Source organism: Lipomyces doorenjongii, assembly GCF_038497915.1.
Source record: "Lipomyces doorenjongii strain NRRL Y-27504 unplaced genomic scaffold V1508scaffold_99, whole genome shotgun sequence".
Classification (NCBI taxonomy): Eukaryota; Fungi; Ascomycota; class Lipomycetes; order Lipomycetales; family Lipomycetaceae; genus Lipomyces; species Lipomyces doorenjongii.
This window is the reverse complement of record NW_027118166.1, coordinates 24,197-46,404: the sequence shown is the minus strand read 5'-3', so window position 1 is coordinate 46,404 and position 22,208 is coordinate 24,197. Positions and strand designations below refer to the sequence as shown.

Here is a 22,208-nt window from a genome sequence, read left to right as displayed (position 1 = left end):
ATATCGAATTTTATTCGAATGCCTTTGAAAGAGTCGAATATCGAATACGAATATTGGGAAAACCTGCCGATATTCGTATTCGAAACAGCCCTACATATCTATATAAGTAGTACATGGCACAGGCGGAAATTTGCGGCAAACGTGAGTTGTATTGGCTATTCAATTAACATTAGGCTATGTCCGAACATGCGCCGGACAAGTTCTTCTTTGCACTGCCATTTGCGCCACTTTAGGCGGTACCAAGTGGCTGGTATTCTCAAATATCATTGGGGAGCCGGCCTTTCACGGCGGTGCAAACGTGGCGGTGCACGTCGACGAATGGGACGGCCGCTCACTTAGTTCTGGCTCGATCCTCTCCCGCGATCGTTTTCTTTTTGTCTTGCAGACTCGCTCATAGAGTAGATTCATCTTGTGTTTCTTTTGCTAAGCATATTATCCTTCACTATGGTCTTCCTTGCTCGTAACGTTTTCGCTCAGGTGCAGCGCCGAGCGTTCTCGTCAACTGCTGCTAATGTAAGTCTGCTTTCCATATATCGAGATCGGAGTAGTATGGCAGAATTCCGCGACTGCTGGCTACGGGCAAAAGCCGATGATTCTATGCGGTGGACAATATAGGTTCTATACATTGTTTATTTTTCGGCTGCATTGGACCGTAGTGGTTGAGTTACATCTGCTATGGTGTTCGTGGTGAACATGGACTAATCAAATATCGATCGTAGGCTTACAAGGTTGCTGTTCTCGGTGCTGCAGGTAAGTTTGGTCTAGATGTCCACTAATTTGCAGTTGAGAATGTGTATCTGACGGATATGCTCTCAATTGCCATTGTTGGTACAACGAGATCGCTGACGCATGACAGGTGGTATTGGCCAGCCTCTGTCGCTTCTCTTGAAGCTTAACGATAAAGTCACTGACCTCTCTCTCTACGATCTCCGTGGAGCTCCCGGTGTTGCGGCTGACGTTTCCCACGTCCCCACCAACTCGACCGTCAAAGGTTACCTTCCCGATAACGGTGGTCTTGAGAAGGCCCTCACTGGTGCCGAGGTTATTTTGATCCCCGCCGGTGTCCCCCGTAAGCCCGGTATGACCCGCGACGATCTCTTCAACACCAACGCTTCAATTGTCCGCGATCTCGCCAAGGCCGCTGCTGAATATGCTCCTAAGGCCTTCATCCTCGTCATTGCCAACCCCGTCAACTCGACGGTCCCCATTGTTGCTGAGGTCTATAAGTCCAAGGGTGTTTACGACCCCAAGCGCCTTTTCGGTGTCACCACCCTCGACGTTCTCCGTGCGTCCCGCTTCATCTCCGAGGTCAAAGGTACGGACCCGAATGATGAGCCTGTTACCGTCGTCGGCGGCCACTCAGGCGTGACCATCGTCCCTCTTCTTTCGCAGTCTAATCACCCCAACATTGAGGGTGAAACCCTTGACGCGCTCGTCCATCGCATCCAGTTCGGCGGTGATGAGGTAGTTAAGGCTAAGGACGGAGCTGGCTCGGCTACTCTCTCCATGGCTCAGGCCGCCGCCCGCTTCGCCAATTCTCTCCTGTCCTCGATCTCAGGCACCACCGTCACTGAGCCCACTTTCGTCGACTCTCCGCTCTTCAAGGACGAAGGCATCGAGTTCTTCTCATCGCAGGTCACCCTTGGCCCGTCTGGTGCTGAAGAGATCCACCCGCTGGGCAAGCTCAACGAGTACGAGGAGAAGCTCATCGATGCTGCCAAGGTTGATCTGAAGAAGAACATCGCCAAGGGCGTCAAGTTCGTTGCGGAGAACCCTTAAATGCTAGATTTAAGTTTAACGACGTACATGAGCTGGTAGACTGGAATTGTTGTAAAACATATGATACATATAGCTATAATAATGAGTTTTGTTTTATGTGTGTCCTTTGGCAGTATAAAATTTCACTTTTATCATAACATCAGAGTTTGTCAATTGCATGACCTGGAACGCGAAGGTGCGAACCCAAAATATGATATTTCACTGTACAGATTACTCTTTTTCCCATTTTGCGCGTAACTCCTCCGCGTACTGCTTTGCTGACGTTGATAAGCATAACGCGCCGTCAACGGACTTGAGCGGTAAAATAGATGCAATCATCTCTCCTTCCGCTTCATCCTTGACGAACTTTTCAGGACCGCCTTGTTCTCGAACGACGTCTGCACACATTGCGAGGGCCGCGACTCCAAGGTACCCGTGCATGAGATCCGGGTGAGCGCCCGCGACTTTAGAAAAGCCGCCTATCATTGTGTTTTGTGTCTGTGCGAGGAGAAACATAACGTTTGACCGAATATCGGATAACCTTAGTGATCCGGTGATTGACGGTGGCGAGGAAGTGCCTGGGACGTCTAGCATTTCGAGAGTCGCGCCCGACCAGAAGCAGTGGCATGTATCCGCCGGCTTGTTGATGCGGCCTGTGAACCCTGCTGGTACATCCGTCGTTGCGCCTCGCAAGGACATATCTGACGAACTCACGCTGGTCACTTCTGAATCGCTCTCGTCTTCGAAGTCTGATTCGGGATCAACTTCTGCATACACTTGGTGCATTAACGACCATCTGACCAGGGCATCAACAACCAAGTCCCCCAGTACATTCCTAACTTTGCCTTGCGATAACAAAGATATCGTTCCAACACCACAATAACCCCCTCCGGCATGTCCCTCCGCGTATGGGCCCATGGATATCCCACCTTCGTACGAGACACACGATGTGATGTACCCCAACACGCGGTGAATGTCGATGTCCTCCACAACGTTTTTGCGCGCAAGGATATCCCCGCCGATCAACCACCGCGCAGCAGCGGCACAGTACCCAAAGCGTAAATCCCGCTCGCCGAATTTTTTTTCGAGGTTGTCGGAAAAAGCATTGCTCTTTGACCGTAGCACACCGGCCGCGAAACTGCCGTCGGCACGCTGGCATTTGCGGAGCCAGCGCATCATGCCGACTCGATCAAGCCGTGAGAAATCGTCGCGTAGGATTATGAGTATACATAGCGCGAAATAAGTTCCCGCGGTATGTCCAACGTCGTAATCCAATTTGTCACCGTGCGAGTTTGGTAACGAATAGGCATAATGAGGGACAGCTGTGGCTGGGGAACATCTGAATGCATCACGAGTGGGTAGCAGACATGTAGAATATACCCAATCTTTCCAATGTTCCATTTCATCTTTTGTAATTTTCGATTTCGACGAGCATTGTTGGTTGCCGATCGGGAGGTAGCCTAATATTTCCAGGGCGGACACGCAGAAGAATATGAGCGCGAGTCTAGTAGTGTCTGTTTGTGTGTAGTGGTACGGTAGCAGACGGAGGGAGTGCTGGAAATACGAGGCATGGCGATCCAACGCGAACATTGCACTGATGAGGATTGCTAGGAGATTTTCGTGGCAGGAGTGGTATCTCGATCAAGGCGTCCAGATGGCTACAGCCTGTAGGATATTATCTGATACGTAGACGAAACGCAGATCTCAAGAGAACCTGTAGTGGTTCTCAAGCAATAAAATTTCCAAATCTTATTGGGTCGGCCATCTTTCAGTGCACATATACTCAACCGCTGGGTTGGCTGCCGAATTAACTACAGGATCGTCATAAATTACAATTGATATGGCGTCACGTGATCAACTACAACTACATTCAGTACCTAGCCTTCATAACAACGCATGCCTACGGTGTCTAGTATTGTTGTAAACTGCAAAGACGATAAATATATTACAAAATTTACTGGATACGTTTGCCCGTCTATCATGAAAACAAGGCAGATTACTATAATTTGGATTGCTCTTCCAGCATTCGAATACCACCAACTTGCTTCTCGAAGCGGCGTGGAAGCAGCCGTGCTTTTCTCCATCGCGCGAAGCTCGCGTGGCCGTCCCATGTTATCGACATCATGGCAGTTATGGCATATCTGCCACTAACATAGCAGGAACCGTAACGTCAAGGTTAGGGCTATAACAGGAACCAGAACCCAGTCCTCCTGTGCTTGAGGCTACTTCCCTCCTAGGTTCTGCTACTCACTGCGCTCTGAGGACATTTCACTCCTCCGCACCGCGATCCAATAATCACGATTCCAGCGGCTACATCGTTGTCCTGCGTTACGGCCCGGCATGATGTCTGCCATCGCCCACGCCTTCATAGACTCTCGCGACCTTAGCCAATGGGAGCCGTCGCTAATCGCCAGAGCAAACTGTATCAGCTGCCCTTCGTCGCTCCCGAGCTGTCCGACCTGCGCCGCGGACGAGCAATGCCAGCTCACGCTGCAGACATGCTCATCTTGTCCGACAACGTCCTGTGTTAAGAATTACTCGGCCGGGTCGTCCACCAGCCCAGCATCCACGACGAGCACCAGCATGTCCAGCCATTCGTCCTCTCCGCTGGCCGGCATCGTCGGTGGTACCGTCGGCGGTTTCGTGTTCATGTGTGCAATTGTCGCTATAATATTCTTCTTCTTCCGAAGGCGGCGGGTGCGGTTTCTTGGTGCTGCTGGCAGGACGCCGGAAGAATCAGTGGACGGTGACGAGAAGGCATCGCATGGCCCCGACAGCGATACCAGACCGCGCTCCGTCGCGACAAGTGGACAATATCAGTACGGCGACATTTCTGATGCGCGACAATCTATGCACACCGTTGCCTCGATTGCCTCGTCGGCGATCACCCGCGCCTCTAATATCATTCCGATCGCGTACATCCCTGGCGTCATCAACCGGTCGAATCCGAACTCGCCGTCGTACGTGCCACCAATACCTGAGATACCACTCGAACATGTCGGGCAGCAGGCACCGATACCGTCAACGCCGTCGACGAGGTCGGTTTACGCGCTGCCGCAGCAACATATACAATTGCATCAGCCGTACTACGACGGAGGTGGCGCACATTCACCGACGGGGACCACAGCATCGGACAACCCGAACGATCCAACCCGCGGAATGTCAATATATTCAGCGGCAACGTACGACAGCCAAGAAGACGAAAGCATACGGGATTCGGTCGGATTGCGAGAGTCCGTCGCGACATCGGCGTATCGATCCACTGTCGTCATCTCTCCTGCAATGATGACGGCTATAAGGGCAAAACCAAATTTGATCGAACGGAAATCGTAATTTTTCATCGGCTTATGCTCTGTTGTTGGTATTCGGATTTGCATCTGGCCTTTTGGTTATTACGGGTATTTGTTTTGTTTTGTGATCAGGGGTAGTTGTACTATAGACTATGGGAATAAAATCCGGATATGACATCTTATATTGGTGAATATTATGCATTATTGACCGCTAAAACGCACAACATAAAACAAATCCCAAATAGAACATAAGACATATTTTTCACACCATACCATCTACTCCGGACGCATGCGCTCAACATCATACAAAAAGTCGAAATACGACTTATCGAAATGGTGCACTCTAACATATCCGTCCTCGCCGCCGGACGCGAAACCCGTGCCGGCAGGGTGGACGGCGATGTGGTTGAGGGGCCCAAAGTGGCCCTTCAGCCTACCGATTTCGTCCTCGAAAATCTTGTGGTAGAACCGCGCTTCAAATTTGCCTTGTCGGCTGCCAGTTGTCGTCACGTCTTTGGCGTCTTGCCCTCCACCTAGAATAACGTAGTCTTTCAGTGGTGTGATGGCTCCCGTGTTCAGCGGCGCGTCCGCGACAAAGGTCTTCATGATCTTGAGGTTCTTGGTGTCGAGAATCCGGGCGGTCTTGTCCTTTGATGTGGTGATGAAGAAAGTCATGTCCGGCGCGAATTGTAAATCAGTCACCTCCTTCTCGTGGACCATCACTTTCTGAAGGAGTTCACCGGTCTTGGCGTCATACTTGGACACCGAGCCGTCGAGATGGCCGGTGATGATCCACTTATTTAGATACGACCATCCGGCCTTTGTGAATTTGTTTTCGGGTGAGGAGAATTTGATGATAGGTTCTTCAGCCTGCTTGGCCTCGACGTCGATGATCACAGGGAAAACGTAGACCGTGCCTTGGTAGCCCATACGCTGTTCCGTGATGGCGAGCAACATGTTGCCATCTTCGTTGAATTGGACGACTTTAACGGCTGTCGGGAAATTCCACGTGTGTATGCAGCGGCCAGATCGAACTTCCCACAGCTTGATGGTGTTATCTGCTGCACCGGTTGCCGCAATCGTCGAGGTCTTGGTTCGCGTTAGTCAATATCAAGCAGAACACCCGGCGTGTTAAGCAAGGACAACATACAGGATCGACATCTACACTCCATAGCGCGCCCTGATGGCCGGTATATGTTCCTAGCCGCTCGCCATTGTGCGAATAATATACGTTCACGCTACCATTCATCAGCTTGCAGTTTTAACCTAAGCACGCGCCGACATACATCTTATCTCTGGCAGTCGAAAACAAAAGATCTCCCTCCTTGTTATATTTAAGCTATCAAACAATTAACTTCGCGTCTTTAATTGAATACTTCCAAGAGACTGCTCACCTGCGTCAGCGGACGCTCGTGTCCCTTTCTGCACGAATTGTTAATTCGATGGTCATGCACGCATCAAACGAGAAAGATACATACAGCAGAATAGGACGCATTCTAGCCTCTTATATACCGAACCAGCGATAAGGAGAAATGAGTGGTAAATCGTTGTCGACGAGAGCAGTCCTGTCTGATTCTCTGGGGTGCGTGTAGTAAAATTTTGCTACATTGAGTGTGGTAGAGAGTGTCATCTGCATTATCACGTGACGCCACCAAACACATGCTAATGTCAGCAGCGCCACGGCATGCAAGCCACGGTCGTTAAACCGTCCGCGGCCAAAAACATTTTCTAAGTTGCCATACACAGCTTCCCTTGGAGCAGAGCGACAACCAGCTTGTGGCCTCTAGATCGTCTGGATTAAGCACGAAAGAGGTTATTTTGTTCGACCGACGTTTGATCGGGTACAGGTGTTAGTGCATTTGCAACTACCGGAGGGACCGGATCTTGCTGATCATTCATGGCCGAGCTTGCGTCCCAATTTCAATCGCATAGTCAGCACAGTGATTCTAAGACCATAGTGCTGTTCAGATAGAAACAGAAGCTGGAATTTGCAACAACATATCATATACCTTTCGATACGACCGTTGTTTGCTACGCTGGGAGTAATCAGTGAAATACCGCCAGAGAATATCACGGCCTGCCACTCAGCCAGTTATTTTATTTTCCGCTACAGTGCTCCTCGTAATTTTTAATATTTTACATCACGACGAAGACTTTATCCGACGACTCAAGCATGCGAATTCGCAAGCCTCTGCTGTCGCCGAATGCGACGAGTCATATCTTAGTATGGGATCTGCCCGGATGCATGGCAGCGCCACGCATCTTGTGGGAGCACAAGCCACTCGAGGCCGCTCGTGGCTGTGCGTCATGTGCGGGCAAGCGCGACTCATTCAAGAACAATTGGCAGCCAAAATTTTTCGCACGTTCGACCGGTCTCCACTCGCGCTCCGGCAAGGATATTGTCTCCTTCGGCTACCAGCACCACACACAAGCACTGCGTTGCTACTCATCCTCCGCAGTTCTCTTCAACTCTGCCTCCTCCGCCATCGCACCCGCAGAGTCTCCATCTACAATGGTCGCCGAAGTAATTGACGGCACTGCTGTTGCAAAGTACGTCCTTGTTGACTGATGAAATCCTATCGTTAGCCATTGCATGCCACCTGTGACTCGCAATGGCGCATACGTTCGGGCTACGTTATTCTCCGACCGAGTACCCATCGTACAGTGGCTAATTGCTTGTTTTCTAGATCTATTCGGCAGTCCCTGAACGTCGAGATCAGCGAGGCTCAGACCGTCAACGCGCTTTTCAAGCCATCGCTCACCATCATTCAGGTCGGCAACAGACCCGACTCCAGCACATATGTTCGCATGAAGCTGAAGGCCGCTCAGGAGGTGCGTATTATCAATTTATTAAGATCTTGAAATTAGTGCCTTGCTGACTGTCGTAGGCCAATATTATTTGCACCCTGAAGAACTTCTCTGACAGCATTACCGAGATAGAAGTACGAAGAATATACTTGCAACTATTGGCCCAGGCTAACCGTCAGTTATAGCTCCTTTTTGAGATTAGTGCTCTCAACGACGACCCCTCTGTCCATGGTATTCTCGTCCAGCTTCCTGTACCTGACCATATCTCTGAGAGCAAGGTTACAAACGCGGTCGCTCCAGAGAAGGACGTAGATGGCTTCGGCCCCCTCAATGTCGGCGAGCTTGCTAAGCGTGGCGGGTCTCCTCTCTTTGTTCCCTGCACACCCAAGGGTGTTATGGTATTGCTTGAAACTGCTGGCGTTGAGCTTACCGGCAAGAACGTTGTCGTGCTAGGGCGTAGCGATATTGTGGGCTCGCCAGTTTCCTACCTCCTCCGCAACGCCGACGCTACCGTCACCGTCTGCCACTCTCGAACCAAGGCTCTTCAGGAGTATCTCAAGGAAGCCGATGTAGTTGTCTCAGCCATAGGCAAACCACAGTTTGTCAAGGGTGAGTGGCTCAAGTCGGGCGTTGTGGTCATCGATGTCGGCACAAACTACATCCCGGACGCAACCAAAAAGTCCGGGCAGCGCCTCGTTGGCGATGTCGACTTCGAGTCTGCGTCCGCCGTCGCTTCCAAGATCACCCCTGTTCCAGGCGGTGTCGGCCCTATGACTGTCGCCATGCTTCTCCAGAATGTGGTCGATGCAGCAAAGCGCTACTACATTGCCCAAGCGAAGCGACACATCACTCCCCTCCCGCTCAACGTCCTCGAGAAGGTCCCCAGCGATTTCGAAATCTCGCGTGCTCAGAAGCCAAAGCATATCCGTGACATGGCGCACGAGATCGGTATTACTGATTCTGAGCTCGAGCTCTACGGCCCACACAAGGCAAAGGTCCAGCTGTCGCTACTGGACCGTCTTGCCCATCGCAAGAATGGAAAGTACGTCCTCGTGACCGGTATCACCCCGACTCCTCTAGGAGAAGGCAAGTCAACCACCACAGTTGGTCTTGTCCAGGCGCTCGGTGCACACTTAGGGAAGATCGCGTTCGCCAACGTGCGTCAGCCAAGTATGGGTCCTACCTTTGGTATCAAGGGTGGTGCCGCCGGTGGTGGGTACTCCCAAGTCATCCCTATGGACGAGTTTAACATGCATTTGACCGGCGACATCCACGCCATTAGCGCAGCAACTAATCTTCTCGCTGCGGCCATCGATACTCGCATGTTTCACGAAAGCGCCCAGAAAGACGGTCCTTTGTACAAGCGTCTCGTGCCGGCCAAGCGGGGAGTCCGCACGTTCTCACCCGTCATGCTCCGTCGTCTGAAGAAGCTCGGAATTGACAAGACCAATCCTAACGAGCTCACACCCGCGGAGATCAGCAAATTCGCCCGTCTCGACATCGACCCCGATACAATAACCTGGCGCCGTGTTGTCGACTGCAACGACCGTCACCTGCGCACGATTACGATCGGTCAGGGAGCAGCCGAGAAAGGCCACAGCCGTGTGACTGGATTCGACATCACTGTCGCGAGCGAGTGCATGGCCGTCCTAGCACTCTCGAATTCGCTTTCGGACATGCGCGAACGTCTCGGACGCATGGTCGTCGCGTCGTCCAAGTCCGGCGAACCTATCACATGCGATGACATCGGTTGCGGCGGCGCGCTAACGGCCCTCATGAAAGACGCAATCAAGCCTAACCTCATGCAAACGCTCGAAGGAACGCCCGTGTTCGTGCACGCTGGTCCGTTTGCCAACATCTCTATCGGCGCGAATTCCGTCTTGGCCGACAAGATGGCACTCAAACTTGCTGGCACTGAACCCGGCGAGGACGAGGCCGAGAGTTCAGGATACGTTGTCACCGAGGCGGGCTTTGACTTCACCATGGGTGGCGAGCGATTTTTCAACATCAAGTGCCGTTCAAGTGGCCTCGTTCCCGACGTAGTTGTAATCGTCGCTACAGTCCGCGCATTGAAGCTGCACGGCGGCGGTCCTGATGTCACACCCGGCGTCGCGCTCCCGGAAGTGTACCGAAAGGAAGACGTCGACCTTCTGCGCAAGGGCTGCGCTAATCTCGCGAAACATATTGCGAATGCAAAGCAGTATGGTTTGCCCGTCGTTGTCGCTATCAACCAGTTCGAGACCGACACCGAGCCCGAGATCGCCGTTATCCGCGAGGAAGCCCTGAAGGCTGGCGCGGACGATGCCATTCTGTCGAACCACTGGGCCGAAGGCGGTAAGGGCGCTGTCAAGCTTGCCGAGAGCGTGATCATGGCGGCGAACAAGACCGAGGGCAAAGAGTTCAAGCTGTTGTACGACGTCGAGAAAACGGTTGAGGAGAAGCTCAACATAATCGCGCGGGAGATGTATGGCGCGGACAGTGTTGAGCTGAGTGACCTCGCGCGCCAGAAAGTCGAGACATACACACGCCAGGGATTCGGCAATTTACCTATTTGTGTTGCGAAGACGCAGTACTCTTTGTCGCATGACCCCGCACTCAAAGGAGTTCCGACTGGCTTCACAGTGCCGATCCGCGATGTGCGTGCGTCCGTCGGCGCGGGATACTTGTACGCTCTTGCAGCTGAGATCATGACCATTCCGGGTCTGCCGACGCACAGCGGGTTCATGGACGTCGAGGTTTCCGAGGACGGCGAGATCGAGGGGTTGTTCTAAGTCCAATCATTCTTAATGATCTAGTAATCCCTTTGGTAGTGGTAAGGTCGCATGGCCCATTCAACTGTGGTCGCCGCATACCTGTGTTTTTGTATAAAGTAGACACTAAAGAAGCAGAATTTTTATGATTGGTTTAATTTGTTAAAAAGTTGGGATATGTTCACAGTGTTGTTTCGTTAAGATCCGCGATTTCATTCAACTGGCGCATTTGGAAGATATTTGCTTTGTTGTTTAATATATTATAGTGAGATGTCATTGATAAAAATGTCGGTGTCGCCTATATGGCCCATAAAGTATAGACTGACTTGCCAGAGTGAATGCCAGCATATCTAGCAAGTACTGATTGCAAAGGCACAGCAAATATGAATCCTGCAGGCAGTGAAGGCTGATACGGCTTACAAGACTAGTGCGGCTCAAGACAGTCCTGTAACCGAAACCTTATTTTCAAGTGAACCCTATCTTTATTAGGGTACTCACCATTATTCTGCGTGACTGCTTTTTCCTAATCGTTAGAATTCCGAATCGATGACAGTTTCTGCTGGGAGCTGATATTGATTTACTATTACGACTGAGTTAGATCCGTTTGCATCGCCATATAATTCACAATGCCGGTATGTATTGATATACGTGACTATAAACCTGCTATCTACTGTGGGATGTGTTATTAATAGACGTATAGAAAGAAGTTAAGGACATTAAGCTCTTCCTTGAGCTCGCCAGGTTCGTCCCTATTTGCCGACCTTCTGTCAACGTTCATTTCGGTTATAAGGCATCCAAAGAAACAAGTAACTAATACAGGACTGAAATACAGAAGAAAGGATGCCAAGGCGGCCCGTATCAAGAAGAATGGAAGCAAGTTGATCAAGTTCAAGCTCCGCAGTTCGCGATACTTGTACACCCTAGTCCTCAACGACGCTGAGAAGGCGCAGAAGCTTACGCAGTCTTTGCCCCCTGGTATGTTGGTTATCTTTATATTGTATCTGGGATTTTGAATGGGTGTTCTGGATGCAAGTCATTATTATCTGGAATTGTGGCTAATACAAAGAATACAGGACTCACAGTCACTGAGGTTTCCAAGAAGAAGTAAACGACGCGTGTATCACAAAACGGGACATGACAAGGCATATATTTCAATAAAGCACAAGTGATTAATGGTGGTGTTACGAATAAAAGTTATGGAAATTGGGTATTTATCTGTTTACATATTGTAGCATACTGTTTTGAGTTCATAATGCAATATGTTCCATGTTATTTGCGGCACGTGTTGCAAATGGATTTTGAATCGCCAAATGAGGTATGAGTCCCGTAGATCTATTAGATTCGTGGCGATCTTGGCAATCTAGCGAATTACCTAATAAGCATGTAGTAAATGGTCAGGTTTAGAGTATACAATATTGAACTCAAGACAGAAATGGCTGTCTGTGGACCAAATAAAAATGAATATCACTTTGAACCTAAACAAAATACCCACTTTTAGATACCAACTACATTAAATCCAAGTACGGAACAAGAGACGCAACCAACTATTCGTCAAAAGTACCCAAAACATTCTCTTAATCATAGCCATTGCAATTTCATTTTTATTGCCATATTAAAACAAAATGACATATATATAAGGGTCCATAACTTGCACGATCTTTTTGCCATAACACTCATGAAAAGAATCCCCATCCAAAATAGTTCGCTTCTAGCTAATATTAAAAGAAAGAGGTAAAACCAATTTAACTAGTCCGGCCCCTCTCCGAGATACTATCAATCTTTACTCTATCCAATTGTTTTCGAATTTTTTCATCGCAAATTTGTAAATCGATGGCAAAGCCCCGTTTAAAGATCGGATCCGATATAAACATGCTTTACTCAGACAACAACTTGTTGGCAGCGTTCTCGGAGCAAACATAAAGGACTTCGCAATTATCGTTAAAGCCATTGAATCCGGTCGCAGCACTCATTGTGTATGCGCCAAAGTTGTCAAAGTAGACCCAGTCGCCGACGTCGAGCGCGTATGGAAGCTGACACTCGCGAGTGATGCAGTCAATGCCATCGCAGGTAGGACCCCACACTGAAGCAGTGACGGGACCGTCGCAGTTGTCAGGTAAGCCATACATGTAGCGATTGTCGTGGGTCAAGGCGCGTACGATGGGTTGCTGGTGATCGAACAGGATGCAGTTCATGTTGCCATAGACACCATCATTGAGGTAGAGCATGTAGCTTGCGTGATGGGGAAGTTCACGACGGGCAATGACGTGACACGCGAGCGTGAATGCGGACGCAACGTAGTAACGGCCAGGCTCGGCAACGACGCGGACAGTAGGCGGAAAGCATTCGTCAATCGCCGGGCCTAGAACCTCCGCAATGGACTCGAAATTGTCCACTCCGAAACCACCACCTATATCGAGGGTAGTGACGTTCAAACCGACGGCCTCAGCCTGGTCAAAAACCATTCGAGCACTGTGGACAGCATGAACAAAAGGCTTGGCACCAACGGCACCGGAGCCAACATGGAAACTGATGCCTACGACGTTCAGCTCGAGGTCTTTAGCGAGTTGAAGGAGATCTGCAGTATGGTTCAGCGACGCGCCATATTTCATGCTGAACTGGCAAAGAGACTCAGAATCGTCGGTGACGATGCGCAGGAAGAGCTCGGCCTCGGGGAAGTAGCGCTTGATCTTATAAAGCTCTTCAGCGTTGTCAAAGGTCATCTTGCGGACATCGCGCTGCGACGCATATCGGATAAAGGAAGAAGCCTTGCAAGGGTGGGCGTATATGATGCGCGAAGGAGGTACGCCAAGAGACATGATGAGGTCCATCTCTTTCTTGGACGCACAGTCAAAGCCAGTTCCAAGACGCGCCAGCAGCTTGAGCACTGTCAAGTCTGGATTGCATTTGACGGCTAATGTGTTTGTCAGCCCAGTTTCAACCTCGAAATAAAGAACCAGGCATACCATAAAAAGGTTCGACACGCGGGAGATTGACCTTCCAGCGAACATGTTGGCGGTAGACCTCGCCTATATCGGCCACGAAAAAGGGATCTTCGCCACCAGGAGAGCAAGAGTCGTTGTCAACCCGGTTGACTCTGTTACGGAGAGCTCTGGAGATCAACGCCTGGCCGTGCAGGCAGCCGCCGACGGCAGATGCCTTGACGCGAGCGTTTGTATCGACAGTCATAGGCAGAGGAGCGACGGCGTAGGGCGGCGGACAGGCGTGATCGGCTAGGACACCGCGGGGAATCAAGGACGGGGGACACACAGCATTGGTCTCGACTTCGGTCATCGACGTAAGGTTGCGCGGTGCTTAAGCGAACTGCAGACGGGCGACGGCGGGCGAGCGCAAGAGCTGTGTGAAGTATTAAGTAGTGTTGGTGATGGTGATAGTGATAGTGATAGTGATACAAGGAAGGTGATGAGGTGAAGAAAAACGAGTCGAATTTTTCCTACCCGGTCGAGGCCAGCGTGGCGGTGCTGTAGATCGAGTATGTGGCAGTGCGGTTGGAGCTGTAAACTCCGTGCACCGCCTCGAAAAAGTCATCGCTCCTTAGCGAATCACCACATCTGATCAACTTATCGCGCCTACAAATCGGTTTCGTGCAAGTTTCGCCAGTTGTGCTGTCGATCAATCTCAATGGAATGTGAAAAACAGCATGCGAGTAGTAGTGTTCGTGGTTCTCGAGAAGCCGATACTAGTGATCTATTTATATCTTAGTCTGCTATTTTTTATTGCTACTAATAGGACACGCGTATTAATAATGCTCGACAATATAGATTATCGTACTGTGTTTTACCTAATTGTAATATTCGTATCGAGAACTCGATCTTATTTACTCGCGCCAATATCAGATACGCTTCCAGTCCAAGTTCCACGATTGGAAGTCACTACTCACATCTGGCGCAAGACAGACACGCATTGTCATCTATCCATCTACCATCTAAGGAGAGTATATTCATGCTCGAGGAAGCGTGCGAACCCAGGATTTTCTTGAGGTTCAGCCATTTCTCGGTCTGTTTGCTCCCGGCTAGGACTTTGGATAGGACGGCATGTGCGAGCCTCACGCAACAGATCTTTCCACGACTTCCAGTGTCTGGATCGACTACAAATGTGATGCACATTCAATGTTACTGACTAATCCTATGCGCTAGTTCATACTTCGACTCGTCATATCACACTAATTCAAAAACAAAAACTCAAGATCGGCAGGTGTCAATCTGTTCATCGCGCCGTCATCCTGCTCGATCGTTGCCTTAATCATATTCGCCTTCTTCTCCTGTAGCTCGATAATACGTGACTCAATACTATCCTCAATAATCAACCGCGTGATTCTAACCGGTCTATGCTGCCCAATTCGATGCACTCGGTCTCCAGATTGCCATTCCACGCTTCAGCTATTAGCATGCGTTCAGTCATAGGATATATACGTAGAAATAGACATACCTAGGATTCCACCATGGATCGAGTAAAAATACCTGCGACGCTTCGCATAAATTAAGTGCCACACCACCCGCCTTCAGTGACACGAGAAATACCTCGACAGACGGCGTATTCATAAAGTACTTTATTGAATTATCCCGCTGTGTCGGCGTCATGTTTCCCTGCAACTTCACAGTCTGGAATCCGGCCCGTCGCAATCGCCATTCCACCAAATCTAGCATACTCGTGAACTGCGAAAACACAATCGACTTAATCGTCTGTCTGTCGCTGCGCAATTTGTAAAGTTCCTCTACCAACGCTTCTATTTTGGTCGAGCTGCGCCAGTTCGCCATATTAATCCGATTAACGATACTACCTTTCTTCAACGTCTCCTCGTCGACTTCCAATGCCGGCGCCGTAAGATCAATCACCAAGGCAACATGACACACAGGACACTCCAGCGTCTCGTTCGCATCTTCCACGTCAAATCCTTCCACATATTCCCTAATGCATAAACGACAGAATAGGTGGTGACATTTCGCCCGTATGGCTTCCTGCGCTTCGTCATCACACAGCTTACACACCAATGTCGTATCTGCTTCAGTAGATCCATGTCGGCGCAGCACGAGATCTGGATGATCCGCCATCTGCCGCATCCGAGTAATTAGCGTGAAAATATTGGCATAATTGTTCAACACAACTCCCTGAGCGACGTATGAATTGAATCGTCGCTTGCTGTCTGAAAAGATGCTCTGGTACAAGTCTTCCTCCTCCTCATTAAACCGGTCCCTTCGAATGTCGACAATACGGGGAGGAAGACCTAAGTCGTCTGCACGTTCGACCTTAGTTCGACGGAGAAGAACGTGCTTGAGGATACTATGGAGCTTCACCATCGCTTGCTCGCGTTCTGCCCGGCTATGTGCGGACTAGTCTTGTCAGCACTGACAGCAGACTATCAAATTCACATAATAAACTTACTTGGATAGGCTTTAAAAGCTCGGCGTTGAACCAATTGGCGTGCTGCATTGGTTTGTGACCACACATATCGCATGTCCGTTTATCACTAAACATCCAGTCCAACGCTTACGATCGTTAGCATTATCCTAAGAACTGCTACATACGGCACTCACAGGAACAGTCACACTTCTTGCAGAAATAATTGCAGTACGGCTCGATTCTCAGAAACCTGATCAGCGAGTACAACTCTCCGATTCGATTCTGCAGCGGTGTGCCAGACAAACATAGGCGTCGCTCAGTGTTCAGTGCAAACGCCGCCTTGGCAGTATTACATTGTCGGTCCTTAATATTATGTGCTTCATCGAGGATCACGCGATGGTATTTGATCGCATGGAGAGCACTCCGAGCTTTGTACACGCCGTCACTGCGTCGGAAACCGGCGTGTTCCTTACGATACACAGATTCTAAAACTGAATAGGACGTAATAATGACATCAAACAACTTTAACTTCTTAGGATCTTCAACTCGAGTTGCGCCATGGTAGATGCTTGTTGTAAGTTTGCCAGCAGTGTTGCTCGCGATTTCACTCTTCCACTGCATGATCGCGACAGTAGGAACTACGACCAAATTCGGCTTCCCACGGGGTTCAGAGAGTAGTAAAGCAATAGTCTGAATAGTTTTTCCCATACCCATCTCGTCGGCCAATATTCCACCCTTATACTGCGACTGTTCCTGTGCAACCAACCAATGTAGACCTTCCCTCTGGAAAGGCAGCAACTTAATCGTAAGCTCCTCAGGCTGAGGGGCCTGCTTGACTTCCCGCTTAGGCGTCTCCTGAAGTGCTTGGAATACAGACTTCAACTGAGGATGATTCTCATAAAGCGCTTGTCTCGTGCTCTCGTTATGCGACAATGCAGTGCGACCACGCCGTCGTTGCTGTCTTCGCGTGGGTGGTGCGGCAATTGCAGTCTCTTCCTCACTACTATCTTGGAGCTCAGATAATTCACTTTCGTCCTCCTCGTCTTCGAAATCCTCGTCATCATCCCCGTCATCATCCTCATCGTCATGTAGATCGATCGACAATCGGGACTTTTTGGTCGATGAAGAGCTCGATTTTCGCCTCGAAGTAGAAGACGACGACTCCGCCACAACTTCACTATCAGAGTCCAAGTTATTGCTGTGCTGCTTGTCCTTCGCCCTTGCTTTTGAATCTTTTGCCCGGCTGCTCGATTGCGTCCTGACAGTAGCGTACGTGACTCTTCGACGTTTAGATGCAGAGGCCTTACCCAAGACCGCAGACTCATCAGAATCGCTCTTCACGAACCCACCTTAACCTGAAGTTAGAAGCTTTATACCAAAATGTTTATAATATTGTCAATTCACCTTCAAAATCCTTGTCCTGAAAATCAGCGTCGGATAGCTCAGATAATTCCTCACTGTCTGGAACTTCAATCGCTTTTTGCTTGCCTTTATCAACATTCGACGGGGTTCTCTTATTAGTGTCCGCAACTGATTAACCATAAGTAATCGTCATTTTAATTTGCTGTAAAGCCAGCGCAATCATACCTTTCCGCTTTCCATTCGGCTTGTTAGAGTCATAACCTAACTCAGTTAGCAATCTGTCCACACTGGCACTTTAATAAGGAGCTTACCAGAATCAGTAATGTCATCAGAACCTCCCTCGCTATCACCAACCTCAACCACATTCCCACTCTCATCTTTATAAATCTGCGAAACATAGGCCGGCGACGGTGCAGCTGCAATCCGTGCACTTCTACGCCTTCCAACTGACCATGAGCGTGTGGTACTCCCTGACTGTGGCGAGGACGATAACGAAGAGACTTGTTTTGGTGGTACGTAATTCCGTCCTGGCATTTTCTTGTAGCCAATAGCAGGCAAATGAATTGATGTCGGGATGAGAATGAATGTACTGAGCTCTTAAGCGAGGAGAGGAGCCACGGTGACGGGTCCCACTCGGTGACCCTAATCAGAATGCCTATTTAGGCTCACGCGTCCCGCGGCGATCACGGTGCGACGCGACATTGGCGAGGTATCGCAAGCAGCTGCGCGACGTCGTCGTGACGATTTCTTCTGCGAGAATGTTACACTTTTCGCATGTGACATAATTAGACCCTTGAATATAATGCTATGAATTCTTACAAATTAATTGATTCTCTATCTGAACGCACACTAGAAAACAAATTATTTACAAATGTTAGATCATGCAACTCAGGAACTACGAAGAACGGTATCCAATATTATACAACAGCCGGCATCTTAATTACCCAAAGACTCCTCTTCACTATCTTCCGCAACCTCCTCAAATCCGAGAGACACCTCAGAGTCTTCTCTAGCAGCGAGTTCCGCATTCGCGGCCGCAGCAACTGCCGAAGAGCTTAAAGCGCCGGCATCCGCAATACGCCAATTGTTCTCATTACTGATCCACTCTTGCGCGGTGCCCAACAATGCAACACTTGTCTCGCTGTCCTTGCCAACCAGGTACCGTTCTGCAGCATCTTTGATATCAGCGATACCTACGTCTAGCAACCGTGATCGTCTGGTTTGTCGCATATCATCATCGATGCCGTGGAAGAAGTAGATCATGCCTTCTGAAGCCACACTCTGTGGCGCGTCGATGCCTTGGAACACGCTCAACTTCGCCTCCTCCAAGTCTCGTTCAGACCACGCGTTCTGCACAGCCCATTGGCCGGCAATAGATACCGTCATCAAGGTATTCAATGGGTTCGGGTCACGATACGAGTAATAGCTGAAAACACCGCCAGTGCCACTATATGTCGCGCCGCCGCCATACGCGCCGCCCTTCTCGCGAATTTCACCATGCAAGTGCTTGTGTGTGAGCAAGTTCGCCAAAATCTGGAGTGTTGCGCCATCAGGATGCGTATATGGAACACCACGGAGACAAACGCCAGCGTAGTTGACCTGGAACGGCATTGAGTAGAACGTCTTCTGAGGTAGCGCGCCCGGGATAAATGCTGTTAGGCTTGAAGCAGTGCCTGGTGCAAGCGAACGTGGAGTAGCCGCAATTGGTAAACCATTGACGAACTCTGCGACGGCCTGATCGTTGGCCGCGACAGCGTCCTCGCCGCAGGTAATCGCGATCTTCAGTGCACCGCTCGAAATGGCATAGACAGCAATTTCCTTTAACTTAGCTGATATCAGTGGTAAAGACGCGTCATCATACGAATCTAAATGCGCAATAAACTTGACTTGCTCAATTCCGCCTAGACACTCACTCAGTCTGGAAGCAGCCGTGGTGGCAGAAGCTGCAACACCCCTAGCGTACGAATGCCCGCTCCCAGCAATCGCGTCAGCCGCACCGCTAGCCATGCCTCGGATCAATGTCCGCAACTTCTCATAATTTTCGAAGTTCGTTTCCAAGAGTAAGATCGTCATGAGTCTCAATAGATCAGACACGTCCTTGTCCAAACTGTGTCCAGTCATAGTCAACCCCAAATTCCAGGTGTCCATGTCAGTTGGTAATGTGCTGACCTGAACACTAGCGCTGATGCCACCAGTCTTGAGCTTGATCTCGTCCTCCAAAGACGCCATCGATCGCGTCTTCGTGCCAAGATTTGTTAACGACTCTGCGAATAATGGAAGATAAGGGTGAAGATCCTGCGGCAGGTCTTGTAGTGAAGCCAATGCTCGGAAATACGTTAATCCATTCGTTGGTGTAACGCGCCATTGAACTGGAACTTTCGCCGATGTTGTAGTATGTTGCAAATCATCTCTAGCAAACTCTAGTGGAATATCTTTCACATGCAGTGTAGGAAGACATGAGAGATCCTCCTTTTCCTCCTGCTTTGCAAGAAGACTTAGGCCGAGGTCATACGCCTCTTTCTTGTCTTTCTCCGTCAAATTCGCAATCTTAGTATTCAATCTTTGCTCTTCCTCCGCACCTAACGCCTGGCCATAAGTCTCTGATGGGACCATGGAGAACGCAAAAGCAGGCTTGTCGCCAAGCAAATACTTCTCCAGGAACGACTCCAGAAACCTCGGCTTCTTTAAATCACTTCGGAATCGCGTAATCACCGCATTCCACTCCAACATCTCGAGAGGATCTACTTTGTTGAACCAGCCGGGTGTCACGCTATAAAGCAAATTCATTCCGAAATTGGCAACCTTGTGTTTCCGTGAGAGCTCAGTCTGATGCAGAATCGCCTCGACCCGGTTTAGATCTAGACCCTCGTCATACGTCTTCTGGATCACGGATCGGATTGTTTCCTCTACGACCAACAGATTCTCTTTCGTCACCCCCTGCAGTCCCACAGAAAATATATTTACCGGCGAACTGGTGTCAAGACCTGTGTTAGGAGAGTACTCCGTTCCTAGATCAGTCTCGATAAGAGCTTGGTATAAAGGAGAAGCATGACCATCTGTTAATAGTGATGTAACAACCCGAAGACAGAGTCCTTCGTACACATCATCTGCCGGACCCATAAACCATGTCAATGAGGTCTTGTATTGCCGAGCTGGATCCGCCAGGGGATCAATAGGGCCCTCCATGACAACTCTCTTTGTTTCATTCAGGTCTATAGGATACTTGACATCTAACTCCCTTGTGGATGGGTTGAACTTTGAGAAGGTGGTGTCGATGTGTTGAAGATGCTCTTCTAGGGGGAAGTTTCCGTATGTGAACACTTTCGAATTAGATGGGTGATAATTTTTGGCGTGGAATGCACGTAATTGACTATACGTCAGATTAGTGATCTTTGCGGGATCACCACCACTGTTATTGAGGCTCGGGTAGATTGATTCCTGGAATCGAATATAGTAGAGATATGAGGAGTCAGACTAGTTTTAAGTCAGCTTATATGCACGTTAGTGCAGTAGCCAAGCTCTTACCATCTGTCCTTTCATTTCATTGTAAACTACACCCTTGAAAGTAAGCGGTGTATTGGGATCTAAACAGCCATTAGCGATTCCGTTACACATATATCCAGAATTCAGTATACCTTTGGGATCAGCGTGCTCCAGTCGCCATCCTTCCTGCGTGAAATCGAGTTGGCGTAACAAAGGATGCAGAGTTGCGTCCAAATACACATCCCGCAGATTTGCAAAATCGACTTGGTTTGTTGTAGCAAATGGGTAGAACGTGTAATCACTCGCTATGCAATGATTAGTCTATCCGCTGGTATTAGCACATCGCAATCGCTTACCTACCCGTCATCGCGTTCATAAAATTAGACAATGATCTATTTAGCATTTTGAAAAAAGGATCACGAACTGGATATTTTTCCGATCCGCACAATGTCGTATGCTATACTCATGTAAATTAACTAATACCATAGCGTCGAGCTTACTCAGAATGCATACCTCCAAAATGTGAGGCACGCCCGTCGCGTCTGGCGGATTGGTCTTAAATGCAATCGAAAACACGTTATTGTTGTCATCTCTCGCGACATGCAAATGCTCCGCGCCCGTCTTGTCATGCTGCAAATGCACAGCCAACAATTCCAGCTCCGGAATTTGCTTCGTCCGCTTAACGGTGTACCCATGCAGTTTCGTACCCGTTGCATATTGGTTCTCGATACTCGAGAGCGTCGCGAACGATCGATGTAAGCGAGCCCGAGTGCATAACTGCTTTGATCTGGCCACTCCACAGAAACGGGACCGCAGTAGCTGGGACGCCATGATAAGATAGTATTCCTTCCAGACCTATATCTTGATCGGAAATGTCACGCAGTTCTGCTCAATTTCGTGGCTGGAGTAGTACAGCGCGAACTCTGACGACGAACATCAACCGTTCTTTCACAGTAGTCTCAGCGCAATATTTGACATGGACAGCACGCTCTGGTGACTTTTATACCCTAGCCCTAGCCCTAGCCACTGTGTGGACCTCATCAATTTCAAATACATATAACTTAGGGCAATTACAATTTCTTGGGTTCAGGCGCAAATAGAAACTGGTAATGAATCCTGGCGAATTAATCGAACCGATGTCACAGGTCACTAAAGTTGCTATAAAAGCTTGTTTGCATCAAATTGAACTTGAACAGTAGTTGATAGAAAGGAGAAGTATACCCCGCACCGCTTGACGGTAATGCGAAATCGTAAGGTTATCAACACTTTAAACTATTCAATAAACCAGCCATTCTGGAATAGCCAGGGATAAATATAGGTTGTTCTCGAGAAGATACAATCTTCTTGCTACATGGCGATCGTAAATTAGCTCGGATAAAATCGGTGATGATGTCATGTT

At 49.3% G+C, this 22,208-nt stretch overlaps 9 protein-coding genes across 9 annotated transcripts; 4 read left to right on the top strand and 5 right to left on the bottom strand.

Moving 5' to 3' along the window:
* The first annotated feature begins 360 nt into the window (after nt 1-360).
* Nucleotides 361-2,088, top strand: V1508DRAFT_426574 (lactate/malate dehydrogenase). Its single transcript, XM_066941586.1, has 3 exons — nt 361-513; nt 720-750; nt 857-2,088. The coding sequence occupies exons 1-3, from the start codon at nt 445-447 to the stop codon at nt 1,777-1,779; spliced, it is 1,023 nt and encodes a 340-aa protein (XP_066792845.1). The 5' UTR covers nt 361-444; the 3' UTR covers nt 1,780-2,088.
* On the bottom strand, nt 1,842-3,552 carry V1508DRAFT_426572 (terpenoid cyclases/protein prenyltransferase alpha-alpha toroid). Its single transcript, XM_066941585.1, has one exon. The coding sequence runs from the start codon at nt 3,346-3,348 to the stop codon at nt 1,990-1,992; it is 1,359 nt and encodes a 452-aa protein (XP_066792844.1). The 5' UTR covers nt 3,349-3,552; the 3' UTR covers nt 1,842-1,989.
* Nucleotides 3,553-4,010: 458 nt separating this feature from the next.
* On the top strand, nt 4,011-5,224 carry V1508DRAFT_426571 (uncharacterized protein). The gene has a single exon (XM_066941584.1). The coding sequence runs from the start codon at nt 4,099-4,101 to the stop codon at nt 5,089-5,091; it is 993 nt and encodes a 330-aa protein (XP_066792843.1). The 5' UTR covers nt 4,011-4,098; the 3' UTR covers nt 5,092-5,224.
* V1508DRAFT_426565 (WD40-repeat-containing domain protein) lies at nt 5,208-6,626 on the bottom strand. Its single transcript, XM_066941583.1, has 5 exons — nt 6,527-6,626; nt 6,443-6,470; nt 6,335-6,387; nt 6,199-6,286; nt 5,208-6,137 (listed from the first exon to the last, which is right to left on the bottom strand). The coding sequence occupies exons 1-5, from the start codon at nt 6,541-6,543 to the stop codon at nt 5,325-5,327; spliced, it is 999 nt and encodes a 332-aa protein (XP_066792842.1). The 5' UTR covers nt 6,544-6,626; the 3' UTR covers nt 5,208-5,324.
* Nucleotides 6,627-6,789: 163 nt separating this feature from the next.
* V1508DRAFT_442270 (formate--tetrahydrofolate ligase-domain-containing protein) lies at nt 6,790-10,879 on the top strand. Its single transcript, XM_066942321.1, has 4 exons — nt 6,790-7,598; nt 7,736-7,880; nt 7,937-7,990; nt 8,042-10,879. The coding sequence occupies exons 1-4, from the start codon at nt 7,222-7,224 to the stop codon at nt 10,625-10,627; spliced, it is 3,162 nt and encodes a 1,053-aa protein (XP_066792841.1). The 5' UTR covers nt 6,790-7,221; the 3' UTR covers nt 10,628-10,879.
* A 285-nt stretch (nt 10,880-11,164) lies between these two features.
* V1508DRAFT_426559 (60S ribosomal protein eL38) lies at nt 11,165-12,091 on the top strand. The gene is made up of 3 exons (XM_066941582.1): nt 11,165-11,238; nt 11,307-11,347; nt 11,439-12,091. The coding sequence occupies exons 1-3, from the start codon at nt 11,233-11,235 to the stop codon at nt 11,617-11,619; spliced, it is 228 nt and encodes a 75-aa protein (XP_066792840.1). The 5' UTR covers nt 11,165-11,232; the 3' UTR covers nt 11,620-12,091.
* Nucleotides 12,037-14,135, bottom strand: V1508DRAFT_300279 (pyridoxal-dependent decarboxylase). Its single transcript, XM_066936599.1, has 2 exons — nt 13,570-14,135; nt 12,037-13,517 (listed from the first exon to the last, which is right to left on the bottom strand). The coding sequence occupies exons 1-2, from the start codon at nt 13,895-13,897 to the stop codon at nt 12,481-12,483; spliced, it is 1,365 nt and encodes a 454-aa protein (XP_066792839.1). The 5' UTR covers nt 13,898-14,135; the 3' UTR covers nt 12,037-12,480.
* Nucleotides 14,136-14,786: 651 nt separating this feature from the next.
* On the bottom strand, nt 14,787-17,860 carry V1508DRAFT_361115 (SNF2 family N-terminal domain-containing protein; the record flags this gene model as incomplete). The annotated part of the gene is made up of 7 exons (XM_066937169.1): nt 14,787-14,997; nt 15,053-15,954; nt 16,007-16,110; nt 16,159-17,313; nt 17,369-17,494; nt 17,552-17,587; nt 17,638-17,860. 7 exons carry the CDS (start codon nt 17,858-17,860, stop codon nt 14,787-14,789), a joined length of 2,757 nt encoding a protein of 918 aa, XP_066792838.1.
* A 402-nt stretch (nt 17,861-18,262) lies between these two features.
* V1508DRAFT_400397 (peptidase M16C associated-domain-containing protein) lies at nt 18,263-21,640 on the bottom strand (the record flags this gene model as incomplete). The annotated part of the gene is made up of 5 exons (XM_066938334.1): nt 18,263-20,800; nt 20,852-20,910; nt 20,962-21,114; nt 21,170-21,266; nt 21,323-21,640. The coding sequence occupies 5 exons, from the start codon at nt 21,638-21,640 to the stop codon at nt 18,263-18,265; spliced, it is 3,165 nt and encodes a 1,054-aa protein (XP_066792837.1).
* Between the last annotated feature and the right edge of the window lie 568 nt (nt 21,641-22,208).

Excerpts from the sequence above, each read along its gene's own strand:
- V1508DRAFT_300279 (XM_066936599.1), bottom strand. The coding sequence starts at position 13,897 with ATGACCGAAGTCGAGACCAATGCTGTGTGTCCCCCGTCCTTGATTCCC. Across the intron at positions 13,518-13,569 it reads GCGTGTCGAACCTTTTTATG|CCGTCAAATGCAATCCAGAC; the intron begins GTATGCCTGGTT and ends CAAACACATTAG.
- V1508DRAFT_426559 (XM_066941582.1), top strand. Across the intron at positions 11,348-11,438 it reads CTCTTCCTTGAGCTCGCCAG|AAGAAAGGATGCCAAGGCGG; the intron begins GTTCGTCCCTAT and ends ACTGAAATACAG.
- V1508DRAFT_426574 (XM_066941586.1), top strand. The coding sequence starts at position 445 with ATGGTCTTCCTTGCTCGTAACGTTTTCGCTCAGGTGCAGCGCCGAGCG. Across the intron at positions 514-719 it reads TCTCGTCAACTGCTGCTAAT|GCTTACAAGGTTGCTGTTCT; the intron begins GTAAGTCTGCTT and ends TATCGATCGTAG. Across the intron at positions 751-856 it reads TGCTGTTCTCGGTGCTGCAG|GTGGTATTGGCCAGCCTCTG; the intron begins GTAAGTTTGGTC and ends GACGCATGACAG.
- V1508DRAFT_426572 (XM_066941585.1), bottom strand. The coding sequence starts at position 3,348 with ATGTTCGCGTTGGATCGCCATGCCTCGTATTTCCAGCACTCCCTCCGT.
- V1508DRAFT_426571 (XM_066941584.1), top strand. The coding sequence starts at position 4,099 with ATGATGTCTGCCATCGCCCACGCCTTCATAGACTCTCGCGACCTTAGC.
- V1508DRAFT_442270 (XM_066942321.1), top strand. The coding sequence starts at position 7,222 with ATGCGAATTCGCAAGCCTCTGCTGTCGCCGAATGCGACGAGTCATATC. Across the intron at positions 7,599-7,735 it reads GACGGCACTGCTGTTGCAAA|ATCTATTCGGCAGTCCCTGA; the intron begins GTACGTCCTTGT and ends CTTGTTTTCTAG. Across the intron at positions 7,881-7,936 it reads AGCTGAAGGCCGCTCAGGAG|GCCAATATTATTTGCACCCT; the intron begins GTGCGTATTATC and ends TGACTGTCGTAG.
- V1508DRAFT_426565 (XM_066941583.1), bottom strand. Across the intron at positions 6,287-6,334 it reads TCGACTGCCAGAGATAAGAT|CGTGAACGTATATTATTCGC; the intron begins GTATGTCGGCGC and ends GATGAATGGTAG. Across the intron at positions 6,138-6,198 it reads GGAGTGTAGATGTCGATCCT|ACCTCGACGATTGCGGCAAC; the intron begins GTATGTTGTCCT and ends ACGCGAACCAAG.